Raw genomic sequence first — 13587 nt, 5'->3', positions numbered from 1 at the left:
TTCATGTAATTTTTATACAGGTGTAAGCATAAAACAGGTGACAAGTGATTCTGTCTTTACTACATAAGAAATGTTGGCTTGTACCAAGTTATCACTTACATGAGTGAGCCAGGTTTCCTCTACAAAGTTGTTGGCTCCAATGTTATTTCCTTTTCTATCACTTCTCCTGCTTCTTGTTTGCCCTTTCCTGTTTCCTCACTGCCATTTCCTTTTTTATTTCTATTATCATACTGCAAAAAAACAAACGAATGAGCTCTCTTTATCTGCATGTAATCACTTTCCTTACAGTTTCAAAAAACAAGTCTACGAATCTCCACTCAAATATTTTGGTGGAGCCATAAAAAATGGTTCATATATGCCCCTGTGCCACCTATGGGCACCGAGACTCATGGGTGCATGTCACATATATAGGCTACATTTAGAAAGCTCAGGATTATTAGCCCTTAGTAGTGTAGGAGCACGTTCACCCACTGCAGATTTGTTGCAGAAATTTCTGTCACTGCCCCATTAATCTGAATGGTACTTAAAGAGATTTAGCATTAATCTGTCTAAGTCCATTAAAAACAACTCTATTGATTCTTATCATTAAAATGTGTGAGCTACTCGTCCGTTTGGACTTTTTCAGGCTCTTGACAAGAGTACTCGGTGCAGGTGGGGTGGTTATTCAGGGTTAATGTTCTATCCCTGTTCACATTCCACCTACTAATTTTCTCCTATACTATGTACACCTTATTAACTAGTATGTTTGAACCTTACGCGTTTCAGTAGGGCTATTATCAAGCTATATCCCCAGGGGTATCATTAAAACTGCCTGGGATGCATTTCGCCAATTTATGTTTTGTTTGGCCGAGTGACGGTGTGGTGGCAAAACAGCCATTGTTTTAATGATATAGTACAGATATTACTAGTACCACACAGATAGTGCCCCCTACAGTAATTAGTGTCACACATAGTGACCCTACAGTGATTAGTACTACACATAATAACAAAAATAAAAATAATTACTTCAAGCAAATTGAGCGCCCCTGACAGTAATAATGCCACAGTGTCCCCCAAAAGTAATTGTGCCAATTTACTTCGCCTGACAGTAACAATGCCCACTTAGTAGTAGTGCCTCCCATAGTACCCCAAAATTAAGTGTAAAAAAAGTAAGAAATCCAATATTAACCTAACCCCTGATCCATGTCGCCTTCAGCGGGTGTGATGACTGTACTGCGCTAAAGATCCACTCTCTCATGGGCTGTATTCTTAAAGTGGCATGTGTGTACTGTGGGACAGGGAGCCACAGGCTCCCGTGCCCTGACATATTATTCGACTGGATCAGCGTCCTAAGGATGCTGATACTGTTGATTGTGCTCGCCCATAGATTCGGGGGGACCGGGTAAATAAATAAACAAATAATTGTTTATTATTTGCAATATTACTAGTGCTGAATATTCACATTCACTTCTTGTGGGTACAGTTATTCATATAAACAGCATATAGTAATAGTAGTAAAAAATAGATTATAGCTTAACTGATATGACTGCAGGTCTACATGACATTATGGTATTATTAGTTGGTTTTTTTAGTTCAAAATTGCCCAATATCTTATTTTTATTATCAATAACTAAATAATGTCATGTACACTCTCTGGAACAAATATAAAGTTATTCATAAAAGTACTGGCTCAGTATTGTAGACCCGTACATCAATGTAATTGCTTAACGTTGCTGATATATTTGCATACTTTATTACTGCCTTGCATTGTGCAAAATATCCTCTAGATGGTAGTATGGATGTCAATGAAACACGGACATTCTACATGTAAAAATCTACAAATCATTAACAGTTTTTTCATACATTAATTACATTATAAAAGGCGGCCATAGAAATAATTAGACAGCATTGAACAGGGATATTGTTCCTAGGGTTAAATATAGGAAAACATATCTATTGATTTAAAGGAACCACTTGATCAGAAAGTAAATTGTCACTAAGTAAATATTAAAGGGTACGAGATACATGAATATGCATTGATTTATTAGGTCTGAATGATTGCACAACGGGATAGTATAATAAAGCACATTTGCTTCCTTGTCTCGGTATATGTAAATGATTTATTGCTACCAATATTCTGATCTTTTTGTCTCCCTGTTGAGCAGAGTACTGGAATATGTTAGCACTTTATAAATAAAAGATTAGAATAAAATTTAAATTGTGTTCACTCAATCACAACAGAAGCTCATCAATAGTGCACAGTGTAAAACAGCGGCTCTGAATCATTTTATTAACAGGTACGAAATACACCAGCAAAAAGAATACCTTTAAATAACTGCTTAGTAATTTAAAGGGCTATATTAAAGACCCCATGGTGTGTTAAAAATGTAAAAATATATATAAATATTGAATTGCGGTTATCAGAGGTAGAATTTATATCGCCCTGTAAGAAGAGCGTCTCTTCCCCATGACAACACTTTCTGCTTGCATTTTGTAGCAATGGTGTACACAGAAGAAAGGAGCCCCATAGCAAAGATTAAAGGGAATGTGTCGCAAATTACATTTTTGGTTTTTTAGCGTTACTTATTTTTATTATATATTTTTAGTTTTTTGGGGGGAAATAATAAAAATGAAATAATTATTTGACATATTTCCCTATGTTGGCCACCAGAGAGAGCTCGTCCCATAATTACAGCAAAGTGAATCAGGCAAAGCAACCTGACTTACGGTTGCTGTAAATGTGGGAGGGACACGCTCTCTACTAGTGACCACACTTACCACCCCTCCCTATTTTTGGCTACAAGCCAGGAGGAGGTGTCTTCAAATTGCCTAAAACTGTGCAGCGCCATTTTGTGAGTGACTGTACACTGGTAGGACGTGCTGATCACAGCAGCAGCAGCAGCTACTACAGGACACACCAAAAGGCTGAGAATGAGGCCCTGTGGTGGATGACTTTTGAGTTGATAGGTAGCAGAGTTACATGATGGCAAACCATATTTTCCTGTCGTGTAAGTCTGCTGGCCTGTCAATGGAAAAATCACCCGCCAGAGGGAAAAATGTTTCCCCATGGCGGAGTACTACAAAGAAACACTTGGGATTAGACATGACAGGGTTTTTACCATCCGTGAAAGAACAGCCTGGTGTTTGTTTCTCCAACTCCTTTCCCTCACCCTCAGTCTGATACCCCATCCCTTTGTTTGCTAGTTTAGTTCCTCGCCACCCAATAGCAAAGGCGGTGGGAACAACCAGGATTGGACGCCTCTCTCCAATAGCAGCCGCATGATCTGCCTCTATAGTACGCACGGCCTCGCTAGCAGCTCTGTCTTGTGATAGGGACGCTGGTCTTCTGGGTCAACTATTCAGATATTCTTTTTTATGTAAAAAGCTGTTTAAATGCTGCCAGGACACACAGAGAAAGCATGTGAGTCCTTCTTCCCCCTCCCCACAGAGTGATTGACAGCTCTTCTTGTATACACACGCATAGAGAAAAAGCTGTCATTCAGTCTGTGTGGGCGGAGGAAGCAGGACTCACAGGCTTTCTCTGTGAGTCCTGGCAGCAATGAAAAAGCTTTTTACAAACTGAATCAAATCATAGAAAACTATGCACCTCCGAGCTCAGTGTCTCTCCTTATATCACATATTGTCTACAGATAGGAGACTTGACACATCCGCTATACAAAAGTTTTCACTATTTTAGTCACTATTCAAATGTAAGTAAATTTGTAGCAATGACCTTGCATTAGTCCCCCTCTGGATGCGGCAACTACCTCACAAGACGCGCTAGGGGTTAAGTGAGCCCCGTTCTGGAGATAGCTGCTGGGACTCAGATCTATTACATGTGGATATGCCATAAATGTCCAATGTAGGAATGACTCTTCAAGACAAATTATCGTTATGATTACAATATTGCGACAATAATTGGCCCTTGTTCCTGAATAAAAAAGCTCAGTGGTAGACGATAAAACTGTCGTTTATCATTTATCGTGGCGCTGTTATCGGTGGCACAGTCAGCAAATGTAAATGCAGTTCATAGTGACATTTACAATAGGAATTGCTGCCTAGTGCAGGGGACAAAAGCCGTCTCTAGGCCACTATGACATCTTCGCCTTTAGTTGGATTTGATCTACTCAACAGAGGCTAATTTAACCCTTTTACATCGGTATTCTGTATATTTGTGCCCAAAGCAGCGAGGACTTTGTACGAAGAACATTACCAGATCTCATGGCCAACAACAGTTAGATCACTATTAGGTGTGAACTTCCTACAGTAAAGTCTGACTACAGGAGCTGTTGTAGTCCATGTAGGTACCAACGACAGAATAAATGCGCCTTAAAATCCCGTTTTTACTATTTTTATCATTACTATTTGGCATCTCCATGGGAGTTTTGCGTTGGGATCGACAGCAGCTTCACATTGCAATTACATGCCAGTAATTTGCATCTTCATAGGTGAGCATTTATGTTAATTTTTGCTCATTTATATTACAAATTGATTCGCACATGTGGCGCCGTGTCCTTTTTACTCTGTTTTAGTAAGGGATAAGTATGGCAATGTTCACACTGACGTCATGGCTTCCATTTTTAAAACAGCCATGATGTATAGGAAAGATCCATTTTACAACAGATCCTGACTGATCCAATGTTGAAATGGAAACCTGACGCAACATCAATGATGCAACTGTGAAAATACCCTAAGTAAAGAAGTATAAAAACATGACAACATAAATAAGTAAATACAAAATAAAATATAGATAAAAAGCCCCAGAAATGAAAACTAATGATAAAAAATTAAACACCCTGTCAAAAATGCCCAAAACAATATTGTTACACTTTGACAGAAACCATGACGGAAATTCAATGGAACCCATTAAAGTCAACGGGGTCTGTCGGGGGCCGTAGTTATTTATCATGTAGTGGATCCAGCGCTGCTGTTATTGTCTTTTTTCTGTTCATATGACAAAATAGAAAAACAGAAATGAAGAGCCTAAGGCGCCATGCACACGGCCGTGCCCGTAATCACGGCCCACGATTGCGGGCACGGTCGGCCGCCGACTGCCACCCGCAAAATGCAAAAGAACGGACATGTTCCATAATTTTCTGAACATTTCTATGGCACAGACACCCATGTCCTGCACTTCTTGAGGCGTAATTTGAGCCGTTTTTCATTGATTCCAATGAAGAACAGCTCCAAATTACGGCCGTAATTGACGTCTCGCAAAAGACGAGTACGAGCAATTACGTCTGAAATGCAGGAGCTGTTTTCTCCTGAAAACAGCTCCGTAATTTCAGATGTAAATGCAGTTATCGTGTGCACATACCCTAATAATCCGGTGACCCTTTGTGCGCACACACCAGAAGAGCACATCAATGCACAAGCGCAGTATTTTGTGTGCTGGGGGAAGGCGAGGAGCTGTCAATCAAAAGTAAGGAGGCGGGGAGAACTCAGAAAGACTTGAGGAATGATGATATGACTCTCTTCAAGCGAAGATTTGACTCTTTTATGCTCATTAGCATACGGTGTAGTAACACTAACAAACTGAATACTAAATGTCAAATGTCGGGAAGGGGTTAAAACAACGGCTGTCACACGGACCTATGTAATTCAATGGGATCGTTCACACGGCCGTTGTTTCAACTGACCATGTGAAGGGTCCGATAAAAATAAGACATGTCCTATTTATTTGCGCTTCACGCATCCCTACATAGACTCTAGTTTACGGGGGATGCGTGATAACGCATTCCGCAGGGGTGCAGCACAGATGCACTTCGGACGTGAAAAACTGCCGTTTTTCACGTCCGAGGTTTCATACGCTCGTGTGATTCTAGCCTTATTGATGTCTATGGCTAAAAATGCAGGAAATCGCTCCACTTTCCACTGCAATAATTAACATGCTGCGGAAATAAAATTAGGCACTGCAGGTGAATTTCTGGACAGAATTTTTACGCATCGTGTGAATGACATTTGTTAAATCACACCCACTTTGCTGCTACTGTATTACACTGCGTATTTTCTATCTACAATTCCGGACTAAAAATACGCCGCAATTCTGTTACGTGTGGAGAAGCCCTAACAAATACTGACCAAATCTGTAAATGAGACCTTATTGGGGCAGATTTATTAATAATGTGTTAATTGTAGACTGTGGTGATAGATTTGGTGCATCTATCTAGAAACGACTTTCCGATTTCTTACGCTGTCTGATGGTCGGCTTAGGGTATGTGCACACGACCTCTTTTCAGACGTAATAGATGCGTTTTACGCCTCGAATTACGCCTGAAAAGACGGCTCCAATACGTCAGCAAACAACTGCCCATTGCTTGCAATGGGTCTTACGATGTTCTGTGCAGACGAGCTGTCATTTTACGCGTCGCTGTCAAAAGACGGCGTGTAAAATTACGGCCGCGTCAAAGAAGTGCAGGACACTTCTTGGGACGTAATTGGAGCCGTTTCTCATTGACTCCAATGAAAACCAGCTCCAATTACGTCCGTAAAAGACGCCGCGAAAAACGCGTGCACTTGTAAAAACTTCTGAAATTCTGGAGCTGTTTTCTCCTGAAAACAGCTCCGTAATTTCAGACGTATTTGGCGTTGTCGTGTGCACATACCCTTTCTTTACACTATTATTTTATGCCAAGATTATGGCGCGCACCATTAATAAATCTGGCGCATTTTTTAAAACCACTTAGTCACAGCGGTTTTCCAGACATTTTACAAAATCGTCTGGAGGCGTAAAAAGTGTCTAAAACACATGGCACGTGCGCACCTCATTGGCTCGATTTGAGACTGAATAGTGACAAATTTTGTTTAGTAAATCCACCCCAATGTGATTTATTTGTTTTTAAGGGGAAATTTGATTAAAAAAATAAATAAATACAGCAGCAACAACTATGCGACACTTATTGGCCGCACCACAGTTATCTGGAGCAGTTTTGAAATCTCCCTGAAAACATTCATCCTAATGTGAGGCGGGATGCGTGCAGTGCATCCTGGGAGAGATCATTACAGGAGGATCGCAGCGGCGAGCAGTGACGGGGAAGCTACTCTACAGAGCAGTGAACGGAGTCTGATCACATGACCGATCACGTGGGCGGCACTTCCTGGTCACTATGGCAACAGAACGCTAAACTGAAAACATGGCGACACAGGAGAAGAACGTGACCCAGATACAGGTGATAACTTCGTCCTTTACGTTCACCTGTTATACGAGTGCACCATGTATTTCATGTATTTATTACTGAACGTGCACAGCCAGTGTGGCAATCCAAGGCTTATTCTCATGCTCTATATTTTTACTGTTTCGAATTTTTTATTTAGTAATTACTAGAATGTTTTGTATTTTTTTTTTTTATTTGCATCATGTTTTTTTAACATGATGCAACGTCGTAAACAACTTTCAGATTTTAATTTTCGTTTTTTCCTCCCCACATTCCAAAAGCCATAACTTTTTTATTTTTCCGTCGATATAGTCCTATGAGGGCTTGATTTTTGTGGGACGAGTTGTAGTTTTTCGTAGCACCATTTATTGTGCCATATAATGTACTAGGAAACAGGAAAAAAAATATTTGTGGGGTAGAAAATGAAAAAAACAGAGATTCCTCCATTGTTTCTTGCGCGTCGTTTTTACCGAATTCACTGTGCAATTAAAACAACATGTTAACTTATTCTATGGGTCAATACGATTACGATGATACCAAATACATATATTATTATATATAATATTATATAAAATTTATTTTGTGTCGCCAAATTCTTAGAGCCATAACTTTTTTTATTTTTCCGTCGATTAAGTGGTATGAGGGCTTATGCTTTGCAGGATAAGCTGTAGTTTTTAATGATACCATTTTGGGGTACATGTGACATTTTAATCACTTAATCACTTTTTACTCAATTTTTTGTGGGAGATGAGGTGACCAAAAAAGAGCTATTCTGGCGTTTACAAAAAAAATTTTTATGACGTACACCGTGCGGGTTAAATAATCATATATTGTAATAGTGCAGATTTTTACGGATGCGGCGATACCAATTATGATTATTTTTTTTAATTTTTTTTTACTCTCTAGGGGGAAAATGGGAAAAGTTGTTTTTTTTCGAACGTTTAATTAAAAAAAAAAAATTTGACACTAAAAAACAACTTTATTTTACAAATATTTACTTTTTTTTATTAGTCCCCCTAGGGGACCAACTAGCAATCGTTAGATTGCTTGCACAATATACTGCAATACTAATGTATTGCAGTATATCTTCTTTCTGACAGGCCTCTATTAAGCCCTCCCGGAGTAGGAGTAGTAGGAGCACAAAGATGGCGGACCTGGGGGCCTTCATTAGGCCCCCAGGCAGCCAGTGCAACCATCACCACCCAGCGATTGCATTGCGGGGGGCGCGATAAGCTTCTAGAGGGGGTCGCCCCCTCTTTCCAACGATTTAAATGCCGCTGTCGCTATTGACCACGGCATTTAACGAGTTAAACGAGCGGGATCGAGCTCGAGCGTGATCCCGCTCATTACTGTGAAGCGTCGGCTGTAACATACAGCTGATACCCGCATCGTATGGAGCGGGTTCATTCCTTGAGCCCATTCCATACTTCCACTACCCGGCTATGAGGTAGCCATACGTCAATTGTCGGGAAGGGGTTAATCATAAGTTTTAGGACCTGTTCACATCAGCGTCAGGCTTCCGTTCATCGGTTCGACCTTTTCTTCGGAGGAATCGATGAACGGAAAGCTGAACGGAAACCATAGCTTCCATTTGCATTACCATTGATTTTAATGGTAATGCTTCCGTTGCAGTTGATTTCTGTTTGTTTCCGTTCCGTAAAGTTTCTTGTTTTTTTGCGGATATAAGGGATATTCCCTTCTTATATCGCTAGGATATACCATACTTTATGGTTGGTGAGGGTCTGACTTCTGGGACCCTGAGAATGAAGAGGCAACATTGCTTTTCCCTGCATAGTGGCATCTCAGCCACCCGCTGTGCAGGGACCTGCAGCACGATTCCCTTTAACAGTTCTCTGCATAGCTAGAAGGCCGAGAGCGCTGCTGTGAAGGGAAAACTAAGAAGGGGATGCAGTGCTAAATCAGAGCTGTGGGCCATTTATTCTTACGATTGGTGGCGGTCCCAGAGGTCAGACCCCACCAATCATAAAATGATGGTATATCCTAGCTTTCTTCCATCACTTTATAAGATAGGAATAACCTTTTAAAGGGAACTCGGATACATAGCATTTCTGGAGCCCAGCAAGGCGTTTTGATCCATCGAGAGATGAATGTCTTGTTATGCTGGACAAGAAAATATTGCATATACATACAAAACGTTTATTACATGGAAAATCAATACGTGATCGTTCAAAAAAATAATGGGGCAGAGTTACTATTCAAAATGCGCCAGAATTCTGGCATACATTCTGTGTCACATTTATTAACTGTTTAAAGAGGCTCTGTCACCAGATTATAAGTGCTCTGTCTCCTGCACAATCTGATCGGCGCTGTAATGTAGATAACAGTGGTTTTTATTTTGAAAAACGGTCAATTTTAGATTTATGCTAATTAGTTTCTTAATAGACAACTGGGTGTGTTTTACCTTTTTACCAACTGGGCGTTGTACAGAGGAGTGTATGAGACTGACCAATCAGTGACCAATCAGCGTCCTACACTTCTCTCCATTCATTTTTAGCAGTACTCGCAGCACAGCGTGATCTCGCGAGATCACGCTGTGCTGTGTGAATAAGTCCCACAGAAACTTTACCAAAGTGTCGAGAGTGTAAATAGACATTGCGTCATGGCTGAAGGCGATGTCTATTCACTCTCAAGACACTTCGGTAAAGTTAATGTGGGTGTATGTGACAGAATGCAAGATCACATTATGTCGGAGATAGGACTCTTATAATCTGGTGAGAGAGACTCTTTAACCCCCTCCTGACATTTGACGTATCCATACGCCAAAGTCGGGTAGGGGAAGTATGGAACGGGCTCACGGAGTGAACCCGCTCCATCCGATGCCGCAATCGCGGGGGGCGATGGTTGTTATGGCTGCCTTGGGGCCTTATGAAGACCCCCAGGTCTGCCATCTTTGTGCTCCTATTAAGCCCTGCCTTTGGCAGGGCTTAATAGAAGCCTGTCAGAATCACGATATACTGCAATACATTAGTAAAAAATTGTAAACGCCAGAATCTCTATTTTTTGGTCACCGCATCTCCTACAAAAAATGAAATAAAAAGTGATCAGAACGTCGCATGTACCCCATAGTATTATAAAAAACGACAGCTTATCCCGCAAAACATAAGCCCTCATACCACTTAAAGAGGCTCTGTCACCAGATTTTGCAACCCCTATCTCCTATTGCAGCAGATCGGCGCTGCAATGGAGATAAGAGTAACGTTTTTATTTTTAAAAAACGAGCATTTTGGCCAAGTTATGACCGTTTTTGTATTTATGTAAATGAGGCTTTCTAAAGTACAACTGGGCGTGTATTATGTGCGTACATCTGGGCGTGTTTACTTCTTTTACTAGCTGGGCGTTCTGACGAGAAGCATCATCCACTTCTCTTCACAACGCCCAGCTTCTGGCAGTGCAGACACACAGCGTGTTCTCGAGAGATCACGCTGTGACGTCACTCACTTCCTGCCCCAGGTCCTGCATCGTGTCGGACGAGCGAGGACACATCGGCACCAGAGGCTACAGTTGATTCTGCAGCAGCATCGGCGTTTGCAGGTAAGTCGATGTAGCTACTTACCTGCAAACGCTGATGCTGCTGCAGAATCAACTGTAGCCTCTGGTGCCGATGTGGCCGACACGATGCAGGACCTGGGGCAGGAAGTGAGTGACGTCACAGTGTGATCTCTCGAGAACACGCTGTGTGTCTGCACTGCCAGAAGCTGGGTGTTAACGAACAGAAGTGGATGATGCTGATTCGTCAGCATCATACACTCCCATTCCTAACGCCCAGCTAGTAAAAGAAGTAAAAACGCCCCGATGTACACACATAATACACGCCCAGTTGTACTTTTACTGTAAACACGCCCAGTTGGACTTTTGCAAGCCTCATATATTTGGTATCGCCGTAATCGTATTGACCCACAGAATAAAGTTAACGTGTTGTTTTAATTGCACGGTGAATTCCGTAAAAAAAAACATGGAGGAATCGCTGTTTTTTTCATTTTCTACCCCACAAATAATTTTTTTCCTGTTTCCTAGTACATTATATGGCAGAATAAATGGTGCTACGAAAAACTACAACTCGTCCCGCAAAATAAAGCCCTCATAGGAGTATATCGATGGAAAAATAAAGAAGTTATGGCTTTTTGAAGGTGGGGAGGAAAAACGAAAATGAAAATCTGAAAAAGGGCTGCGGCAGGAAGGGGTTAAGTCACTTTTTCGACACGCTCGACAAGGTGGCCACAAAAAGCTGGACATAAACTAAGTGAACCAAGAAGTGGTATAAAGAAGGGAAAAGTGTCTAGCTACGTTTACATTGTCTAAAACTCAGACAGTTTTAGTAAATCGGACCGAGTGCGTACATTGTATCAGGGTAAGGCAACGTGTAGAGGCTGCAGTTTGGTGTGACCGCGCTGCTGCAGAAAAAAACGCACTGTTGACTTTTGGTTTTATCTTTTGGATTTTTATTCAAAGTTGTTTTGTTTTCATGAACAGGATGATATCCCTGGTAGTGAAATTGAGGATTTCTCAGTACAAGAGTTCCTGTCTCCTTCACAAATAAATGCTCTTTTAGAAGTGCAAGATGTGGACGAAATACAAAGGTAAAAACAAACACTTATTACATAGTTGATATTGAAACTGTCAAATTTTATGTTTTTATTAGTTCCATTTTTGGAAAGTCCCAAATACAGAACTTATATAACCATATTATTTTACATCCAGTTTCTGTTCACAGTCCATTTCAAAATATGCAGCAAAATCCACTGAGGGCTGTATTTGGTCCGTATTCTGCCCACAAAAGTCAATTGAACGTGAAAATAATGCCTATATTTAATTTGAACAAAAAAACAGGGTAACACAATATACATATAAATACAGGGCTCAATAAAGAAAAAACAGTCCATATATATGTCTGCCTTTGCACAGTATTTCAATACATTCACCATAATAAAAGCCCTTTTGCGCGGGCCAATGATCCGGTGAACAAGCAGTCGTTCCTGATCATTCCTCTGTGGAAACGGGGCAGCACTCAGCCAATAAACTAGCAGATGCTCATTTGCCGGCTGATCAAATCTTTTATGCAGCCCAAAAAATGGTGTCTTGTCGGCACCTCATCTCCCTGTGTAAACAGCGGATGTGCTGCCAGCAAGATGCAAAATGTATGGAGGTGAACGTTCGTCCCCATACATTCCAATGATTGCTCTGTTTAAATAAAGCAAACGAGCGTCGATCAACATGCTGTTATCCGTTAATCGGTGTCGGTTACTGGGCGAAAATCTTCCCATTTAAATCCTCCTAGAGGCCTAGAGAAGCGTACTTGCATTAGTTACCTTCTGAGATGCCATTGAGACATCAGAAGATAACATTTTTGGAGATAGATCTGGAGTGAGCAGTTATTGCCCAGTGTAAAAGGGCCCTTATTACAAGTGATACGGACGGAGGACCACAGAATAAGCAGTATTAGCGGTGGCTTTACACGTTTCCATAATGTGCCCTGATTCAACGGTTTTAGACCATTTTTAGATCAATCGGTCAATAAGCAGAATTGTACACATTATTAACGCGTTTAAATTCACCCTTAAAGAGGACCAGTCATTGTTTTTTTTTTTTTGTTTTTTTTTAAACCACATACCTCCCTTTATTTCTGGCATCCTCCCAATTACAGTGATGTAATTTTTATTTTTTAGGACCTCCCATTGTCCCGGTATGGCCCCTGCTCCGCTTGGCACCTAATATGCTAATTGTGAGTAAAGGTACAGAAGGGAATAGACCTCATCTCTCCCCAGTAGGCGTTGCCTCGTGCTTCGCTGTGATAGTGTCCAATCAGAGCGGACAGCGTCACAGTGATGCATGAGGCAACTCCTATTGAGGAGAGATGAGGTCTCCTCTCTTCTGTACCTTTGCTTAAAATTAGCATATTAGGCGCCAAGCGGAGCAGAGGCCGTAGCGGGACACCGGATGTGCCAAAAAATATATAAGTTACAGCGCTGGAATCGAGAGGACGTCTGGAATAAGGGGAAGTATGTGGTTTAAAAAAAATAAATAAAAGAATGACCGGTCCTCTGTAATTTGAAAAGAAGAAAAAATAAGCAAAGGTTTGCTCACCGCGTTTCCACTGTGTTAGTCCATGCGTTTTGTCAAGACCACGATGCGAATGTTAAAGGTGCTCGAAGATATCCCAAAAGAAGTCCTGAGTTGACAGCAGGTATACAAGGCAATATGAGAAGACAAATGGTGTATCCAGCACTCTTGTAAAAACAAATTGGTTTTATTTGGGCATTTAAAAAAAACAAAACAATTAAAATGATAATCCTGGGACCACGCTTACGCGTTTCAAACCACTAGGGTTCTTAATCATAGCTTGAAGCTAAAATGACCAAATAAAACCTATTTTTTTTACAAGAGTCCTGGATACACCATTTGTCTTCTCATATTGCCTCTTTAATCCTGCCAATCC

The 13587-nt window shown here is 41.0% G+C and overlaps 1 protein-coding gene across 2 annotated transcripts in view; it reads left to right on the top strand.

Moving 5' to 3' along the window:
• Positions 1–13587, top strand: part of CABCOCO1 (ciliary associated calcium binding coiled-coil 1) — a 106242-nt gene that overhangs the window by 20678 nt on the left and 71977 nt on the right. Inside the window, exons 1-2 of one of the 2 annotated variants that reach the window (XM_075842641.1) lie at positions 7063–7148; positions 11625–11731. In XM_075842641.1, the coding sequence (XP_075698756.1) occupies positions 7113–7148; positions 11625–11731 (143 nt within the window). In that variant the 5' untranslated portion in view covers positions 7063–7112. Of the gene's footprint in view, positions 1–7062; positions 7149–11624; positions 11732–13587 lie in introns of those variants that run through there. The other variant, XM_075842642.1, reaches the window with a different exon arrangement.

This window comes from Rhinoderma darwinii, chromosome 11, assembly GCF_050947455.1.
Source record: "Rhinoderma darwinii isolate aRhiDar2 chromosome 11, aRhiDar2.hap1, whole genome shotgun sequence".
NCBI lineage: Eukaryota > Metazoa > Chordata > Amphibia > Anura > Rhinodermatidae > Rhinoderma > Rhinoderma darwinii.
The sequence above is the reverse complement of the archived record's forward strand: the minus strand, read 5'-3'. Positions and strand labels throughout refer to the sequence as shown.